This window comes from Battus philenor, unplaced genomic scaffold, assembly GCF_028537555.1.
Source record: "Battus philenor isolate CCGP_79_NKW_IND1 unplaced genomic scaffold, ilBatPhil1.0.hap1 SCAF_6, whole genome shotgun sequence".
In the NCBI taxonomy this organism is placed as follows: Eukaryota; Metazoa; Arthropoda; class Insecta; order Lepidoptera; family Papilionidae; genus Battus; species Battus philenor.
This window is the reverse complement of record NW_027181726.1, coordinates 15,248,966-15,269,720: the sequence shown is the minus strand read 5'-3', so window position 1 is coordinate 15,269,720 and position 20,755 is coordinate 15,248,966. Positions and strand designations below refer to the sequence as shown.

Sequence of the window (20,755 nt, the reverse complement as noted above, 5' to 3'; positions counted from 1 at the left end):
TACCTAGAGCATTATCTCTGTCCCACACTACCTATGTGACGTTTTGTCAAACGTGCGACAGAGATAACCTAGAGCATTATCTCTGTCCCACACTACCTATGTGACGTTTTGTCAAACGTGCGACAGAGATAACCTAGAGCATTATCTCTGTCCCACACTACCTATGTGACGTTTTGTCAGACGTGCGACAGAGATAACGCTCTTAGAAGCCGAAATTAGCAGATTGTCTCTTTCCATAGTTCGACGTGCAATATTTATGGCCGGGTACTGTATATGTATATGTGAGAATCTTTGACGTTTGGTAAACATTAATACTTTTTAAATACTTATACGGGAATCAGGATGAAACGACACTGTTCTATTTTTAAACGTAACTCTTGTTTTTTTGCGGTTCCCATACACCGCGTACATGAGAGAAAATTAAAAAAAAAACCATTTACTTTGTATTTAAAACAAACATAACTTGACACAAAATGACAAAAGTATTGATTATGCAATTTAATTAAATATTTGAATCCGTAAGAAATAAATGGTCGATTAAATGTAAAAAAAAATATTCATAACCCCGTAAATTATGTTCTAATTTTATTGAAATTTTTATAAAGAGCATAAAACATCGTTCAAGTGTTGGTTTTTAAAAAATATTTTAATAAAATTGGCAAACACTGGCATTCTAGAGCGAAATATTAAAAACAAACTATATACTTTATTCTTTGAACCTTTAAAATATTAGGGGGATCGAAAAGTAATGTCGCTTCGAGTAAGCTCACACGACTACATTTTTAACAAGTTTTTTGTAGTTTGCTATTTTCTGTAATATATGTCGTCAGAAACGACATTACTTTTCGATCCCCCTAATACATATAACTTCAATTAATCTAGCAGATATATATATGTAATTTTAAATAATTTGAATAGGGACAAACCTTTTCTTACTTAGAACAAGAATTAACATATGATTTTTTGGATTCGATTGTTTTGCGTCAAAATTTTGGCCACAGACAATTTAGTATTCCTTGATCTAATACCCAGTGACGTTTTATATGTTATATGTTTACCAATAAAAAATAATAAAATAAGATTCTTGATACTTTTGAAACATACATCTTATCTATTGATATAGTATTTATATATAAATGTAAAGGCTTATCACAATTATTTTGTCTACTATGATATTGTTTAAGAGAGAATTATTGTAACAATTTTATTAAAGTTTTCATATCACGTAGCGTAATGTCTTCGAGGCTATATATTTTAAATTGAAATTGAATAGCCTAAATTACCAGAACATGCAGTAATTACGTTTATATATTGTGAAATATAAAATACTATCTTGATATATATATGTTTATAGCTCAATTCATTATTACGTGCGAAACCATGTGTGCATATTCTTGTATATATATACAATTTCATATTGTGTGACATTAACATATAAGTCTCGGATTAACGCGTGTTCTCATCACTTTATTTTGCGTGTAGTTAATATTAAATATGACAAATCTCTTTTAGGAGGTAATCTATTTACCACAAAAAAAAAACTCCACGGCAAATGGTGGCCTATATGCCATCGTTACAGCTTATAAACAAACACTGCAAGACAAAAATGTGATATACTTGTATATATAAAAAAAAGAAATTGTAATAGTTAAGGTATGAGAAGAACGAATGGTACCGAATTAAAAGAAAAATAGATATGAAATGAAAAGAAAAAGAATTGTTGAAAGAAAGAAAATAAAGGAATAAAAAATCATAGGAGGCATGATTTAAGAGCGCGAAAATAAAAGTCCCTGTCCTACAAAAGATACGAGTGGTCCCCATAGCTCCTCCAAAGATATCTATGAGGGGATATACAATACCCAACATTGGGAGGCGGGTTGGTTTAGACCAGTGATTCCTAAAGTGGTCGATGTCGACCCCTAGTAGTCTATGACAACCTGCAAGGGGTCTACGTCAGCAAAAAAAAATTTGGGGGTCCATGAAATGAAAATGGGGGTCCACAGACTGGACATCATTAGCCGAAGAGATTTAAGATTAACCCTTACAAAATTGACGCCAAATGTTGAGAATTTATTATCAAAGCATCAGGTTCATCCTTCTCACTAAAAATATTGACGTATTGCTTATGTTATTATATTTATAGTTTATTTAATGTTATGTATATTTTACATAACAGATACAAATTTTATTTTGAGTTGTTTTAATTTAAATTCAATTAAAAAATGTATAAATTAACATGTGTTTTTACTTTAAGTTTATAACACTAAACTTTATTACAGTTAGAATTTTACAGGAAACCAATATCAGTTAAGTAGGGGGGTCTACCCAACACGGAAAAACATGGCAAGGGGTCTACGACACAAAAAAGTTTGGGGAACTCTGGTTTAGACAATAACAATAAACAAGTAACAGATTCAATAACTGATCCAAAAATGAACCATATTGCGTCTGAGATGATGAAAATAGAGGAAACAATAAATCATCATTGTTCGTCGACTGCTATGTTGCTTTCAAATGTATGCCTTTGTTTCAAGGCACAGGCCTGCCCTAAAGATATCTATGGGGGTATATAGGATCGCCAAGATTGCCGGCCTGTTGGCGATCGCAGTGTGGTATTATGGTACACGGAGGACGCTGTTGCCAATCCCCAGGAAATTTGTTCATTGTGAGCATCCTATATAATTAACGCACAAAGTGTGAATCTACAAGGCTTCCACTACTCAAGGTTATATGATCTCCAACTTCTCTTTCGTTCTGCTTGCGTCTTTACAATAAAGACAAACGGTTACGGCTCTACCCCAAGACCTTCAAGTACTGAGCAACCTCCATTGAAATTAGTACGCGAAGTTCTAACAAAAGGTTTAATAGAAGAAATATTTTAACAGGTGGGACTCTAGTATAAACTAACATTTTATCCACGAAACAGGAATAACATAGTGTATACTTGCATTACATTAAATTTAACTACGTTTTCAAAACTAACATAGAAATGTCTATAAAAAATTTCTAGCATTTATGAAATTAAATATATGATGAGTCGGTGGCACCATCTAGTACAAGAGGATGGAACGTTCCTTCCGGAAGTGGACGAGAGTGGAACTGACCGGATGTTCCTACTCTAGTGAAACGTCAGAACCACCGTGCGGCCATATTGATTTTGACAGTTCAAGGTTCAACGGATCGCTTACATCCAACCGAAATCTGATTTAATCCGCGTCAATTTGCATTGTTTTGTGTAATTTATTATCGGAATTGAATTAAGGCCTTGCTAGTGTCAAATCTAAGGTTTTATTTCGGAGTTAACGTTCAACCACGCCCAGATTAATTGTACAAGATGGATGAACCTGACGGAACGTATCCCATCCACCGAAATATACACATTTATATTTAACCTTTTTTATGTATTTTGTCATACAATCATTATATACATACAAGGGCAACGCACACAAAGCTCCGCGCGTAAAGATGTGTCAAACTATGTCAAGAGAAACGCTTGTAAAATAACAAATGTCAAAGTTCCCGCCAAAATTACTAAGTTTTTTTTTTTAATTTAACTGTAATTTATACAAAACCTGTAGTATTAAGTTCTCTTTCTTTATGCAGTGCTTTCAATGTATACCGGCCAGATACTATCAATCTCGCAGAAGAATAAGTGAGAAGAATCAATTTTTTTATTGTAAATGTGATACACCAGTATATATTCACGAAATACCTTTCCATTTCTGGTAAATACCAGATCCAACTTTATTGGTACATACAAGTAAATTTGGTGCTAATATAGGCTAAAATTTGTAGAAATTTCAGAACCCTTACAAGATTAAAAAACTAATAACGAATGCCTCTATTGCAAAGCGAACTAGCATATCAATATATTAGCTGTTAAAACATATTATTTATAGCAATATTAGCCGATAAAAAAAATATTTATAGCAATAAAATAAATTTTACAATTATATCTATTTCTTGAGATGGACTGCAATAAAGGAAATCAATAATCATTGCTATAAAGAGATTAAAAATCGCTGTCTCCATGGAATAAAATAACAAACCGCTCTTCATGATTTTAATTGCAGGTTGTCCACAACTGGACATGGGTCTTCTAAATAGATTTCGAATCGGACCGGGTTGAAACGGCCTGCATCCATTCCAACAATCTTAACGAAACTGTTTTTTTCTTTAAAATAACAAGTAACAGCCCTCACGGATGCTATAAATAACAATAAAATAGCATATAACATATAGCATAATAAACAAAATAGCATAACAATTTACTTGTTTAAATGAGAGTGTAAAAAAAGCACTAAGGACTTTGCATCTTTATCTCATATGCTAATTTTATACAAGAATAATGATATTAAATCATATTACCAAAATTCCTAAACATTCTAAAAACAATAAATAGAGTATTAATAAAAAAAGAGTTTTTATATATTTTTAAAAGACATAATTTTGACATCATCGTATCCAATGGAGACAGCGAAATATCCTACATCCTGTATTGTAATGTATCTAAATTGAAATAGTGCAGTAATTTTAGGTAATGATACTTGGCCCACAGTTTTTGGTAAATTATGACGTCACAATACAGATTATGTCATAAATTTGACATATGTCAATTTGAAAGTGACAGTAGAATAAATTATAGAAGTCAACAAACCCAAGTCAAAAGCAATCATTTGTATACAGTTCGCAATTAACCAAGTGTCACCAACTGTAATATTATTAAAAAAAAACTATGTCTACTTTGTCGTTAACATCCCTCAACAAACAACATTCAACGATAACAAATATTAATCGGGCAGTAATTGATACCGAATAAAGAGTTATTAAATTAAACTATATTTACTCTGTGACAGATTAGAAATTTTGACAGCATGCGTCAAATTATTAAAAATCAAACTGTCACCAGCTGCCAACATAGCGATGTCGCAGTAATGCCGACATTGCGAAATAAATAAGTCACAAAATTGTCACCCGGTGATTGTACGGTGCGTTGGGTGATCACTTCGAAGTCATGTCGGGCCAATAGTTGACGTAGTAGCGGTGAGTGCTGCCTTCGAACAGACGGTCCAACCAATTAGGAAGACCGTTCAGTAAATTTTCTGTAAAAATATATCGCCATGATAGAATATAAATATAAACTAAATTTAGTGTTTTTATTTGTTATTCATAAAAATCTTTTTCAAAGTATAAGAAAATTTAAATAACAATTGCTCGTTCTTAACTTATTATGTGAATAATAGAAATATAAATTAATTTATAAAAATATAAATTGTGACTTAAAGATAAATAAATATATTTTCAAATAATTCCAAAGGAGTTGCTATATTAAAATTGTTATAGTGCATATACATATACCATGGTACGCATTTTTTTTCAATTTGCGTTTTCAAATCACTCTCCCCTTCCATTTTTCCCAATCTCTATTACTCATCTTTTTTCTCTTACCAAGGCCCCCGTTATTGGGGACCTCTCGTACACCCTATCTTAGTTTTGGAAATAGGACTTTTTTGCCTTAAACAATTTTTTTACATTTCGTCATTCTCTTCTATCGATCTTCATACAATTATTTATTCATTCTCTATCATACATCGTAGATACACAAAAACTATTCGGCTCTAACAGCCGTTGGCTGAACGAACGATATACCACGCTCACTGCCACTTTAGACGAATAATTCATCGAGCTACTTGATACTTCTACAAATCTTGCAGCGAAGTTCTAAGCTTCATCTCTTTGGTTACCAATATTTACCTTGGAGAAGAACAGGTGGATCCAGTGACTCATCGGATGAAGAATCTGGTTCCGTATGAAAGCCGATGAACGCACCGGCCTCGGGATCCGTCGGCAAGCTGCCAAGAGATCGCGTCATGCGGTTCATGCGCTGAAACCAACGTGACATGTAACCTCCATCACTTTCAAAAACCTGTCAATTTTAATTTCACAGAAACGGTATTTCATAGATTAGTATATGTGATAGTGTATAACTGTTTAAAAGTTTATTGTAGGGTGGACATATATATTGTGAATGTTGGACACTGGTTGACCACTACGCTATTGTCACCATGAATCCTTACATGAGAAAGACTTTCTTGCATACGTACATTGGAAACTAGCAACAGAAGGGCAAAAGACATCACACATGTTAAATTTCATTTTAAAGAGCAGATGATGAGCTTTAAATAGGCTCTTCTCAGCAGATCATATATAATGTTTAAATAATTTACGATTCAAAAGTATTTATATAGAAATTTTGTAAGTCCTAAAAAAAAGGGATGTCTCTCTTGACCGCAGCAAGCTGGTTACCTTGTGAGGCTTGGTGCACTCAGGATGCTTAGCGTGGTAGATGCAGAAGTACTTCCGGTGAGGGTTGAGAGCCAGCACGGTGCCCACGCAGTTGCGCGCGTTTATACGTAGCTCACCACCGCCCAGCGACAGCTGCAGCACGCGACGGAACCACTCCACGTTGCGCTCCAGGCTCAGGTACGCGAATACCAGCGTCTTGTTCCTACCACACAAACACGTCACCTTAAATGTTTAATGGAACTCTGTGTTTGGCACTAATCGGTGTAACATAACTCCTGAAGATGCCTCGTGGAGGGGTGAAACACGTGTTGAGTAATTTGGCGGTGGCGGTTGTGTGATTCGCATTGTTTGCCGCATACGCATTTGTCAGTGGGCTGGCGGGCGGTGCACTTTATTGCACGACTACCACTGCATGTGCGGAAGTAGCTAAACATTGGTCCTTTTCTTACGTCACCTTAGTTATCACACCATCATTACTAACAACATTCAGCTCTAGTCTAACATCAGTCCATAGTCAAAGTAATATGTATTTTTAAAAATTTAAATTACAAAAAAATATAACACCTACCACTAATACAGTCACTCTTTTTGCGACCCCCTTCTTTGAAATAACACGACACCCTCTTTGATAATAAATACAATATCAATAACTACATTTCAACATACAAAATTATAAGGTTGTCTGGTAGAGACCGCCTCTTGTACCGTATGAATTTTTTTTATTTTTTCATCTATTTATTGTCTATGGTGTTCAAAGAAGTGTTGCTAAATAAAAAATATATAAACTGTAAACCTTTGACATAACAATATTGCAACGCATGCCTCTACAATTTAAATAAAAAGGTAAGGGTTCAACACTTATATTCACTTGTAAGCAATGTCTCTACACTCTTTTCAAGATTGACCTCATATTTCACCAATCACTTCTAAGAACAACATACTGAGTTTTACTAAAAGCTAATCTTAGATACAACTAACACCACAGTTAATTATAAATAAATATCATTTTTGATAGTTTCATCATAATTACAAACGAAAGTCCACTGTTGGACATCACACTCCCACTTAGATTTCCAATAGGACCGGTCGACTTTCACAATGACCTCTGTCTTTGACAATTTTCCTATAAGACTCAGTTTGATATATCACATTCCTTTACGTCATCACTGGCAACACTACAACATTTTTTTTCGTTAATTATCCAATTAAAAATGAAAGTAATTATCTGTACCGTTCATTTGTTAATCTGTGAAAAAGTAGGCATGGCTTACTTGCGATAAGGCCACGCAATCTTGTGGAAACTTGTGATCAGCTGCACCTTACTCTGCTCGTCCAACAGCACTACTATAGTACGGCATCCGGGCTTCATCAATCTGTAAATAATCATTATACAGGATGATTGGTTGTTGATGTAAAAAAATCGTGTCCTCTTGGACTATATGTACACACATTGCTTTGAATAGTATTTTCAATGTTACATTAAATTATTTCTCATGTAATATTTCTTCTTCTTCTTCTTGGATTACTTAAAAATAAAGATAAATACAAAAATATTAGATTGCAACGTATTAAAATTAGTTATTGTATACCATTTAGTTATATATACAGCAGTCGGCTTGTGTGAGAGCTAAGTAAGAGATACCATGTATGTCCGGTCTCAGAAAAACAACTCAACGATTCAAGAGACATCGGATGATGATAGAGTTTGTTCTAACTCAGGCTCTACATATAGAATAGCGTCCTAGAATCAACTTAAGGGGATCGCTCTACATTAGAAATAGAAATCAAGAATCAACTCAAGGGGAATCGCTATATGTTAGAAATAGATTCCTAGAATCAATTTAAAAGGGATAGTTCTACATTAGAAATAGAGACCGAGAATCAACTCAAGGGGAGTCGCTATACATTAGAAATAGAGTCCAAGAATCAACTTAAGGGGAATCGCTTTACTTAGAAATAAAGGCCAAGAATCAACTCAAGGGGAATCGCTCTACATTAGAAATAGAGTCCAAGAATCAACTTAAGGGGAATCGCTCTACATTAGAAATAGAGTCCAAGAATCAACTCAAAGGGAATCACTCTACATTAAAAATAGAGTCCAAGAATCAACTCAAGGGGGGTCGCTCTACATTAGAAATAGAGACCAAGAATCAACTCAAGGGGATCGCTCTACATTAGAAATAGAGACCGAGAATCAACTCAAGGGGAATCGCTCTACAAAAAAATAGAGACCAAGAATCAACTCAAGGTAAATCGCTCTACATTAGGAATAGAGACCAAGAATGAACTCAAGGGGAATCGCTCTACATTAGAAATAGAGACTAAGAATCAACTCGAGGGGTATCACTTTATATTAGAAATAGGGTCCTTTTTATTTATTTTTATATACTTCTTTTAGAAAATTTATAAATTTCACAAATTTCTTTTTGGCACGACAATTAAGGTATACATTTACCAGTTTAAAGCATTTACACTAATAATCACCTGTACACATTTTAACCAAGTTAAATATGGTTATTATAGTTGGATTTTCAGGTATTGATCTTGGCGGATCACAAAGCTAGTAAAAGAATAAAGGTGTTACCTGACTAGAGCGTTGTACTTTTCTGCGCGCAGTTCGTGAAGCCTGAGCTCAGGTGAAATCTCAGATTTCTTCTTCGTGCAGCCATTCTGTCTTCGCCGCTCTTCTTTTCTCTTCTGTACAGACTCTTCTTCTATGCGACTGAAAATTTTATTACGTCGTCATATCAGCCGGTAGACATCCAGCCCGGTAAAGACTCCCCCAAATAACGTCATGGTGACTACCTTTTTCGTCTACCTAGAGGGGATCTACCCCTACCGCATCTACCGGCTCGTGGTCAATAGCCACAAACCATTCCATCCTCAACTTCCGATGGTTGCACGAGCGATGTGTCTCACCCACTGTCACTTCAGATGAACTATACTTCGAGTTATGTCGGTGACTTTGGTTATTCTATTGGTTACTTGCTATTCCACCACAAAGTTATTCATATAAACACTGACATACACTATAGACGTAAATTCTTACAATTCCATGAATTCACTGTGTAGGTATCCAAAATCGAAATGTTGAGTAAGGAATAAACCTATACCAAATCGCCCTGTATGTAACCTGTGGCGCAAAAGTAATGTCATAATGTGAAAGGTGCCTTATGTTTTGTAAACACCGTCAAAAGTCATTATATTTTGATATTTATTACGTAGATATATAGAGAATTTGGACCATACTGGTATGAGACCATGGAATTAATGTTACTGCTTAAAAATTTTCAGTCTGTTGTTTAAATTAAGCGTTAATTTCTTCATCGTTCTCCATGTGCCAGAACATTAAGTTTTTATCACCTCGCAAGCCTTTAAAGATAACATTAGAAAAGATATTGCCAATTTAGATCCAAATGTTTTGCGAACGACAATCCAAAATGACCTTAAACGAGCGAATACGCTTCAACTCCAGAGATGGCCACTTGAGCTATATCATTTTTTCTAATTAAAAAAAAAATGGCTGTCAGTTCAAATCATACCATTACTTTTACACCACTTGGTATAAATAGTGGGTAGAGTATACGCTATTATGTTTTTTTTTATGATGGTCCCTGCTGTTGGGGACCTCTCGTTCCCCTATCTCGTGTGGGACAAGGACTTTTTAATTCTAGTAATTTATTCATATTTTTATTATTATCATTCTTCTCTTTCATATATCATCTTATCTGTCGTACTGTTTCTTTCATTCTACAATTTTCCCAGTCTTTCTCTTTCATTCCATTAGCCATACATCCATCCTCAACCACTACATTCTAGGTTTCCTTACTATTTTATTTTGCATGCGCTATTATACGCTATTATGGTTGTACTTACATGAGGTACGCCATGAAGTAACCGAAGGCCACCACCAGCGCCACAGTAGCAAGCACGGATAGTACCGAGAGGGCGTGGTGTGTGCGCAAAGCGTGTGCAGCTCGCTCCGCCCACTCGCACAGCTTGACCACCGCCCTCCAAGCCGCACCGCGTGCTGCCTCGTCCAATAACTCCTGACCACATAAATTACAACCTTATTGCTTTAACATAAGACTTCATTTGCATTAACATATTGTAACTTTTCTTACACGCCCCCTATATGAATCTCTTTATAACTGGTTGTAATATATACCTTATCAATTTACACTGTCTTAATTCACATTAACACATTTTTTGTTATGGGAGAAGGAAGGAATCTTTCGGATGTTCGCGATATATTTCCATTAGAGTTATGGGGGATTCCTACTTACTAAAATCCCCCCCAATGGTAGCTCTCTGCACTTCACAGTACTTCACAATGTGCCAATTTGAATAATCCATTGTTTGCTCAGAGTCTATAGCTAATTGGAATTGAGGGATCCCACCTTGAACAACCGGAACCTTGAAGGTTTTCAACTGGATGTTTTTAATTTGCTATCTACTGTGTTAGAAATTTATAGCAAATATAAATATTTAAACAACTATTTTAATCTTGTTTTCACTTGAGACTTGACTTGCATTAGCGCAATGGGCTTTTAAATATTATTCCCCAATAAATCCGCGGTTATCACTAGATGACACCTCCCCAGTATGATCTTCTATCCCGCTCTTCCCTTCTATCAAAACGCTTGCGGTTTCACTTCGTATACTTCACTTTATTGTCTAGTACTGCAGTTCTAGAATATAGTAGTCAATTTAAACCTTATGGCTTAAACGTTAGTCTTTATTTTCATTAACACAGCGACTAAACTGGTATTTAACGCATCCGATCGATCGTACTCGAGCATACTCCGTGTACCACCTTAATACCACACTGTAATCGCCAACCGCTTGGCAGGCGGGTTGGTAATGAAGGCGATTATGATGTATTCCCCCCAAAGACATCTTTGGGAAAGGCCTATACCTTGCAGTGTGCGCCTGCGCATCGTAGCGACGACGACATGACCACCGCCATCAGACAGGACGTATACTGAGATAAAGAATTCATAATACCTGTACATGAGTTTCATAAGCCATCACTTCTGTCGGCTTCAGCAGCCGCTTGATGAGCTGGTCCAGCGCCCGTTTGGTCTCGTTCAAGCGCTGCCGGTACTCCACGCTCTCCTCGGAGAACTCCTGATCGCACTTTGCACAGGTTGGCCACGTTGCGTTCAGCCACTCGAACTGGATACGGCTTGGCTCCCGTCTCCAGATCACCACAATTCTATGGTCCATCTTCGATATATCCACACCTAAGTGATAACAAAAATTAATCAAACGGATTTTGGTATAGACGAACTTAACGGTAAAAAAAAATATTAATAATAATTATAATTTAAAAATTAATATTACTACATATAAAAATTAATCATTGTTTAATATCTGTCCATGTGGAATTTATACTGCGAGAAGTAATTAGCGTGTTGCATTAAAACACACTTAAAAATTAATTTTATCTCCTTCAACGTAATCCCCGTAACAGTCTGAATAGTCTACGGCGGACAGTCCCACTACGTCGGACTGTCCTGTCCGCGGCGGGAACATGCGCGCCCTAGCGCATTGACGTAAGCCAGCAGCCCGGATCCCCGGTCGCTTGGCGCGCGCGTCTCACCGGCACTCTGGGTTCTGCCGCACATCAGCGCACACGCAAGCCCGCCGTAATAAACTCTCGTTCCGACCTTTATATAGTGGTTGTGTGAACAATAAATTAGCATCTTCTCAATAGCATCCATTTATCTCATTTCACCACCATAAGTCTTTTTCAGGTAAAGCCTTCAAGATCTTTTTGGTTTTTATTTATTCAATCATGACAAACGACTCCACATTGGCATTTTAAGTTTGCTGAACAGCCAGAGGTCGCATGGAGTCAAATCAGGTGAATACGTTGGTTACGGAACTATATGAGTTGAGTTTATCAAAAAAGTTGTGAACCAATGCAGTATGACATTGAACAATTTTGACTTGGCGCGTTTGAGATACAAAACATCCTTCAAATTGGTTTGAGTCAAGCCAAACGATATTCCAACACCATCAGCGAGGTCTCCAATTTTGAATTGACTAATTTCAAACACCAAATCTTTGATTTTTCTGGACTTTTTGATCACAATAGTATATTCGTGTAACATATCTCATACTAATCACTTTATACAGGTTTTTTTTGTGGCCCCTGTTATAGGGGACCTCTCGTACACTTTTTCCTGTTGTATGACAAGGTTTGACATACAGTACCCGGCGACAAATATTGCACATCGACCTTTGGAAAGAGACAATCAGCTAATTTCGACTTCGTAGAGCATTATCTCTGTCCCACATTACCCATGTGACGTTTTGTCAGTCGAGCGATAGAGATAAAGCTCTATGAAGCCGAAGTTAGCCGATTGTCTCTTTCCAAAGGTCAACATGCAATATCTATTGCCGGGTATTGTACTTTAATGATTATTTTTACTTTCTTTTCTTTTTATTTCTGTACTCTTCTATCATTCATCATATGGTCTATCTTTCCTCTTCTTTTATTCTACAATTTTCTATCATTACACCACTCACCCTATATGTCATGGTTCCTACCACAGTTCCCCTGTATATCAGCAAAGGAAGTATATCATATTAGAAATTGATGAGGAAACCCTATGGATGCAGTGGAATTCCACCAGCTGAAATGATGGTATACTAACCAGAGCTGTTCGCTAGCGCTCGTACAAAATCGGGCTGCGCGTGTGAGTAAACATATGCGTAGCGCAACCGATCAGGTGCGTTGCGTGCCAGCGCGCGAAGCTCCTGGAGCGCCGCACCTTGAGCGCCCAGTGCCACGCAGCAAAGCCGTCGCCGCGCTGCGCGCCATTCCACCGGACACGCCGCCTCCAGGACACTCTAAAAAAACAAATATAAGCATTTGCAAATTCTTGGGTGCGTCTTTTAAAGCAGCGAAGGTTGTGACCTCCCTGGAGAACCTCGACTCGTGCCACTATTCACTAACAATTTCACCTGATTATAGAGGGCTGATCTCGTAGACACTCTAAGAAGTGTCTAGGCACAAGGTCCACGAGGGGACTTCGGCTTACGCTGCCACTATTAGATAACACTCATATAGCATTTTGAATCAAAGCCACCTGAAAAGGCTGATCCTAGACTAAGTTACTATTATCCGTCTAACATTGCTGCCACTTCGGAAAGCCGATAGAAGAAGTGGAGGAAGAAACCAAAAGCTTCTAGAGAATGATTAGGAGTTGGCCACCTCTGTGATACACGAACCAAAGTCACTTCCGACAAGGCCCGTTGTTTTTGCAACGGATGTGACCTTACTGTTATTAGCTATCTCATTAGAACTTCATTAAGTCCGAGTGTCTAGAGGTCACAGCAGCCAAGCTGATCATGGAGATCATAGACCTGCGAGCATAGAGTAAGATGTCCACAAAGTGACCTACTTCGCTGAATTCAGGAATATGTTCAACAGTGAACATCCTATTTATAATAAATTATGTCTGTACTACAAACCGAGGACTTTAAAAAATTGAGGATTATTAATTCTCGGACGCCTAGAACGTCCAACCATAAAGTTTAACAGCTTTATGTTGGTCGGAAGACACTGGATGTAGACCGGAAGGTCTATTGGAAATCTGTGAACCATGCCTTTATCCAGGTGTGGATGTCCAATGACTGAAATGATGATGGTGGTGGTGATGAAATATTACGTAGTGTAGTATGATAATAACATATGACTTTGTATTTAATGACTGACCTGTGAAGAGAGCCTTGGCAGTGTGAGTAGACGGTTGGCATCGATGAGCTGACGCAACGTCTGAGTTGGTATCTCCGAAGTGCTGACGGTGGCCACAGGGCTCTCACTGTCCTCCTTCAGCAGTACCATGTTGTCTGCATTACGTTGAGCTTTGAATCGTGACGTCACGTTCTGCGAGTCCCGTGACGTCATGTCCACGAAACTGAAATGGATATAGTGAATGTATGTTAAATTAGCAACGATGAATATATATCTGTATTGTTTAACTATAAAGATATGTTGTTGTTGAAGTTTCTTCATGCTTCTTCTCCACAACTATAACATCTAGAGAAGCAGAGTAAAAAAAAGTAAGACCAAGTGGTAGTTAAAAGTTCTGATGTTGAATAAACGAATTTTATGTTAATCTTTTTTAGATTTACATTTTCAATTATTCCCATTGCTGGGATATAAGCCTCTTTATCTTACTAAACTACTATTGATTAAAAAGTTGTATACTTTAAAAAAAAAAAACATTGAACACATCGTACATTATTAAATTTGAGACGAGTTGTTTGAAAGTCACAAGACCAGACATTGTGGCGATATTTGGCCTATGCCTGGAGGTCTGCCTAAGTGTGGGTATACAAGCTAATATGACAATTTAGGAGACTCTAGGAGATAGCTGACGAGACCCTGTATTTATACAAAACCTCAAAACTTCGTTAACAAATCCTAAAACTAACTTTATTTACACAACCAATCACAATCCCTACTTTACAAGCAATAACTAGTAACGTGTGTGAGAAAGCGACGGAAGATGTGTGCGACAGAGTAAGGAATATAAAAATAAGAATGCTTCTAGTTTAATAGCGCGCTGTAATCTATGCTATCTATATTTATATTTCTTATAATTTTTTTTTTCGGAAACCGTCCTGGGAATATATGGGTAATAGATATATGATTTTTAACCTGTCAAGTACAAACAGATATATAAATATAGATGAAGTTATAACTCAAATATTTACAGTGTCATATGACTGGAATGTTCGATTCTTTTCATTCATATGATCATCTTTCTAGCATCATTTACTATAGTTTCATTTATTTTAGTTTCTCCATAACCGCATACCTTAATCTAGCTATCACCATAATCTAAAATTCAGACAAGTACATACTCAGACTAAAACATGTCTGTCATCTCTTTCTCAATTATTCTGAAGTTTCACAAATTTTGGTACAATTTTCTATTTTTATTTCTCTCCATAAAAACCTAAAAGTTTTATTCAGTAGTTGTCCAATGTAAATATAAATTCATTCATAGTGAATTCCCAAGTTTTAATATTTGATACTGTTGTATTTTACTTAAAACCTACCATTAATATCTCTACTAACCTACTAAAGTTACTGCAATGTTTATAAAATAAAATACATATATAAATCACTTACGCAAATGACACCCTCTCTCTATAGTAGAATGCGGTAATGAGATATCGCAGGCGAATGCTTGGTCTCTCCTCAAAGATCAGAGCCTTCACTTTATTATCTTCAAAATCACTAACAAACGTGTCAACATTCTTGTCGTTTACATTTACAACCAGCTTGTATGGAAACTTCCAACGAATAAACTCTGCAACAAAGTATCAACCATCAAATGTATATATAATATATACTCGTTTAATTATTTTATGTATATATTCATCACAATATCTCTGGAACTATAAGACTTAGAGACTTGCAATTTGGTAGGAATATTCCTTTTGACAATTATAGATTAGAGAGAGAAATGATTTTAAGAAATTCCATAAGCAAGATTTTTTTTTAAATTTACTAAAGTAACAGATAATGTAAATTGCCCACAAGCAGAGTATAATTTTAGTCTGCGGAAAACAGGATTGTAATAAAAATACTTAATTTTTAGTTCTGTAAACATTCACTCACCCAATATCTTCGGCATAGATGCCAACGGCTCTTTATAAATGTACACTTGCTTATCGATAACCAGTGTCAAACTTGGCACAGCGTGAACACCAACCCGCCTTGCGAGACTTGTTTCATGTCCGGCATGGACAGTGGCCATGGTTATGCCTAACGGCTGCATGGCTTCCACCAGCCTTCGCCAGGCGGCTGCCGATCTCACGCAGTCAAAGCACCAGTCCGTATAGAAGAGGACAAGAGCTGGTGTGTGAACGCTCTTCTCCATAATATGGTTTTCGAAGTGTCTGAAATATAAATGTCATATATTACAAACTTTTCTACTACATGCAGAAGGTTATAAATGTAAAAGATTTAAAAGGATAAACACATAGCACATTTACAGCCAATTAACATGCGGTATACACTTTTCAAAAATGATTTTAGGATTGATAAATAACATAGTGATAATAAAGTATGATTTTTTTTTTATTCAGATTCTTTGCAGCTGATAATTGCGGGTGGGTCAAAAGTCTTCAAGAGAGTCTTCCGTCCAACGACTTCCTCGAAATATTTGTTCCTGTACTTATATATACTATTTCGTATTGTCAATAAAAATTAGCCCATTGCAATCCTAAAGACATAACTAATATTTCAGGGTAATAACTTTTAACAGGGTGATTGGAAATAGTTATAATCGCTTTAAACCTTGACCTTTGACCCCTTATACACCTACAGTCAATCATCTTGTACAATTAGAGATAGAAAAGATTCATGTATCACATACATGAATCATCTTTTATTCATGAATATATATATATCTCCAAAAATTAGCTCGAGGGACATTTAAATCCAAAGAGGTTGATAGATGGCGCTGGTAGTCGATTGCCTCACGTAATCATTTGATGTAGGTGGTCGAACGAAAGGATTCCATTTAGTTGACTTGTGCCCATGTCACACTTGTGAGGCAATTAAATAGCGCCATCTACCGGCGCTGTGCATTAACTACGTACTTAATACATATATATATATATATATATATATATATACATGTTGTTTACGTTAACTTACCGGGCAGTGACAGACAATTTGTGGAACAGCGTAATATCTTGATCTTGCGTTCGGAAATGTGCGCCAAAGAATTCCTCGAATGGGTCATTGCTGAAACATGGAGCATACTTAATGACATCTCATAGGAATGTGTGACTAATTGCGACAGTGGCAGATCAATACTCATGCATTCAAATACATTTATTTAATTATTGACTTTAAACACTTAAAATTTGACTGTTATCCATTTAAAATAATTTTCTGGTATATTCACGGTTATTTGTCCTCTTATAGTAGAATAGATGACATATACCAGGGGTGGTCAAGCTCCTTCATAGTTACATTGTTCGAAATTTGAATTTTTTTGAGTCGCAATTTAATACGTACTTAAAACACGCAAAAAAAATTGTGTTTGAATCTTCCTCACATTATTTTTGTGTATTAAAACCTTATTGGTACCTTAACAAGAATTTAAAAAAAATTAGCTGAACTGGTAGAGCCCTTCCAGAATTTTACGTTTAGCAAAACACTTAGTAATGATTTTTTTTTTGCATTCACATATCTCATGAAAATAAGTCTCCTAATTGTAAGATTTATGAAGTACTCGAAGGTTTACAACTGTTGAGAGTCCTTGGAATGTCTGCCCTCAATGGTTCATTTCAAGCCATATCATTAAAATCCTACACAGAGACAGCTATGCTGGTCAATGACATGGTCTTTAAGCATACCTTGTAATCTCTGAGAAGAGAAGTTACATATCTATTGGAGTTGTACATCTTTTAAAAATAAAAACTCCATTTAAATGAAAATAGAAAGAATTTACAAAATATCACATCTTGCCTACAGGCCCAACAGCACACCACATGTTTTCTTTCTGATAGATGTCAAAGACCACATGGTCTGGAAATATGGAATTCTTTTACTCTATGTAAGCAAGGAAAATGCAATTACATTAGCTCGAGAACCCCAGCTTCACAAGCATTCTGGTGAAGCTAATAGTGCTAATGTGCAAACAGCATTAACATTATCCATACATATCTATATGTTATACACACTTAGGTGCTTCTTGGGAAAACTTGCAAATTCATATCACCACTAGGCTGCTACAGTGGTAAGCGAGGGTTGAGAGTTTGATTCTCAGGATACAATTTTAAATATAATTCACATTTCAGGTATTAACTATACAGGATTGGAACTGCTCATTAACAAGTTTCCAGAGGATGGGTGGCAATGTCCTATGTGTACCATTATACCACACTGTGATCACCTTCCAAGCATGCCTATAATGGTGTATCCCTCTATAGATGTCTATGGGGGAGACCTATCCCTTGTATCAAATATTTATCAAATACAACTAAATATAACTCCAGTGCTCTTTGACATATAGTGACCATTACCTGAATCTCGCGTACTGGCTGTAGTCATGTCTAGGTTTATACATATGTTCATCTTCATTAGTGATACCGTACAGGTCATACGCCTGCCGCCGCTCTGTATCCGACAGCAACTCGTATGCCTGTTTTATCTCCACAAAACGGGACTCAGCATTTGGATCTTCATTTTTATCGGGATGCCTTTAAATATTTAATTATATGTTACATACATAAACAGGTTTAAATGTTAGAGATATGTGCAAATTATCACACAAACCTAAGATACTTATTTTAAAAATCTTTGAAGTTGTACATAGTAAAAATGAAGAGTACATGGTTTATCAAAAAATGCATTGTTTTTAAGAAAGGGTATCATGAATGAGTTAAGTAAAGATTTGAAATAACAGAACATAGTATGTGTAAAATGATATATATAGTTCTTTTGCTAGGCACTACCTATTCCATCATGTAATTTTTACATGGTGATAATATAAAATAATACATGTTTCAATCTCTAAACAGAAGTAAACTCAATATCATGGAATGAGCACCATTGGGGCCCTTTACACATGCTTATGCATAAATGCTAAGCATTTCCAAAATTTAATTTATTTATTCAACTTTCTCATAATCAAATAGCTGTAGTATATACTAAACCGAAAAAATTTATTTGTGACAATCAAGTTACTTGTCAGTGACTTGTTCAAACCTGAAATACAAATGCAATGCATTTACTCAATTTTTTTATATTGAATTTTTATATATCTTTAGGTGTATACTTTATTTGTGGTGTGCCAAATAATTATAAATTGGCCTGTTGATTAAAAAGGTTGCTCACCCCTGTCATAGAGGATGTGTAGAATATACAATATTGTCTATATAATTGTTTAGTGTTAATAGAACTTATTGTTCCCTGGGAAACAAATATACATAAAGACAACTAAGGTGGGAAAGTAGATCAAGAGCAAATATCTAGGAATAAAAATGAAATCACATCAAATGTACATACAGTGGAGGTAGAAGCTCGAAATTTAGCTGTGAAATCCCTCTATCAGTTGCTGTTAACAGCAAATAGCTTATTAAAAAGATCATCAGAAGGATTAAATCAAATTCCATTTGTTAGGATGTCTGGCTAGAGAAGGCTCCTTAGACCTATTATATCATCAGCCTTAAATATGGTATCTAGCCCCTCTCCCTACAACACACCATATATAGCACTATATGATGAACCATAGAATACCACAAAATTATGTCTACCCCTCACTTTAAAAATTAGATAACATTCTAATTAAGATACACTTTCAAGAAACACATACAATATACATTAGTATACATGCATTATGTATGTATATTATTTTTAATTACTTATTACATAGTCACATGAAAGGAGTCAACATGCAGCAAAGGAGCAAATCATCACTATATGTCTGTAATCATAAGCCATTGACACTTGAAATTTGGTAGGATTATTACTTTTGCCAAGTAAAGATCAGTTAAGAATGAATCTTACAAAATTCTACTATTAAAGAGGGTTGAGGAGACTTCATTAAACAGGGATAACTAGTAATTTATACATAAACAGATGTAATGTTATATATCTGTATATTAAAAGATATATTTTCAACATCAATTCCCTAATGAATACTTACTGATTTTGTTAATTATTAAGTAAACAGATTTCTTATTTTGTAACAAGTGATATGTTATCTTTGCCCTTCTTTTAAAATAGACGATATAAGCTTAATAGTATTAAGAATAAGGAATCTACGTATTTCAATTCTATTGAAATCAACTTTAGTATTGTTTGCTTGATTTTTGATTAATTTATTTGAATATCTAATCAATAATATTATTTTGTAAACAAAAAAATATATGTATAATTTTATGTTGTGTATTAAACCCTACGTTTTACCGGGTATTAAAATGAAAAAAACTTACCATTCTTTGGCTAGCTGTCTGTAAGCTTTTCGAATTTCGGGAAGTGTAGCCCTGCGATGAACACCCAGGATTTCGTACGGGTTACCAATGTTTTGCGCAATCGCTAGTGCATAAAGCAATAGCAACAGCACACCACACAGACTTCGTCCGCAGCAACTCTTGTTTATCCATAGCATATTATTTTATTTCCCTTAAATACCACCACTGTAGCCACTTTACATACAGTGTATTTTATAGTCCTAAGATACGCTCATAGAAATACATAACGTTCATGAGCTGGTAATGACGAGAAATTCAGGGAAACCCTTATCAGTCATTCGTCTTAAAATAGAATGAGACGCCTGAAAATGTGTAAAGTCGTGTGAAATTGTGAAAAGCTGAAAAATCACTAAACGTCAACCAAAGATTTGTAAGGATAGGAAATCTATACTTTAACCACAGAGACATTCATTTATTTCTTAGCCAATGG

The 20,755-nt window shown here is 35.6% G+C and overlaps 1 protein-coding gene across 1 annotated transcript; it reads right to left on the bottom strand.

Moving 5' to 3' along the window:
* Positions 1-4,555: 4,555 nt before the first annotated feature.
* l(3)80Fg (dnaJ homolog subfamily C member 16 l(3)80Fg) lies at positions 4,556-20,685 on the bottom strand. Its single transcript, XM_068773602.1, has 14 exons — positions 20,287-20,685; positions 18,373-18,549; positions 16,997-17,086; positions 15,953-16,233; positions 15,461-15,641; positions 14,036-14,237; positions 12,972-13,167; positions 11,314-11,552; positions 10,183-10,355; positions 8,891-9,028; positions 7,578-7,679; positions 6,307-6,508; positions 5,755-5,884; positions 4,556-5,102 (listed from the first exon to the last, which is right to left on the bottom strand). Exons 1-14 carry the CDS (start codon positions 20,460-20,462, stop codon positions 5,002-5,004), a joined length of 2,388 nt encoding a protein of 795 aa, XP_068629703.1. The 5' UTR covers positions 20,463-20,685; the 3' UTR covers positions 4,556-5,001.
* Between the last annotated feature and the right edge of the window lie 70 nt (positions 20,686-20,755).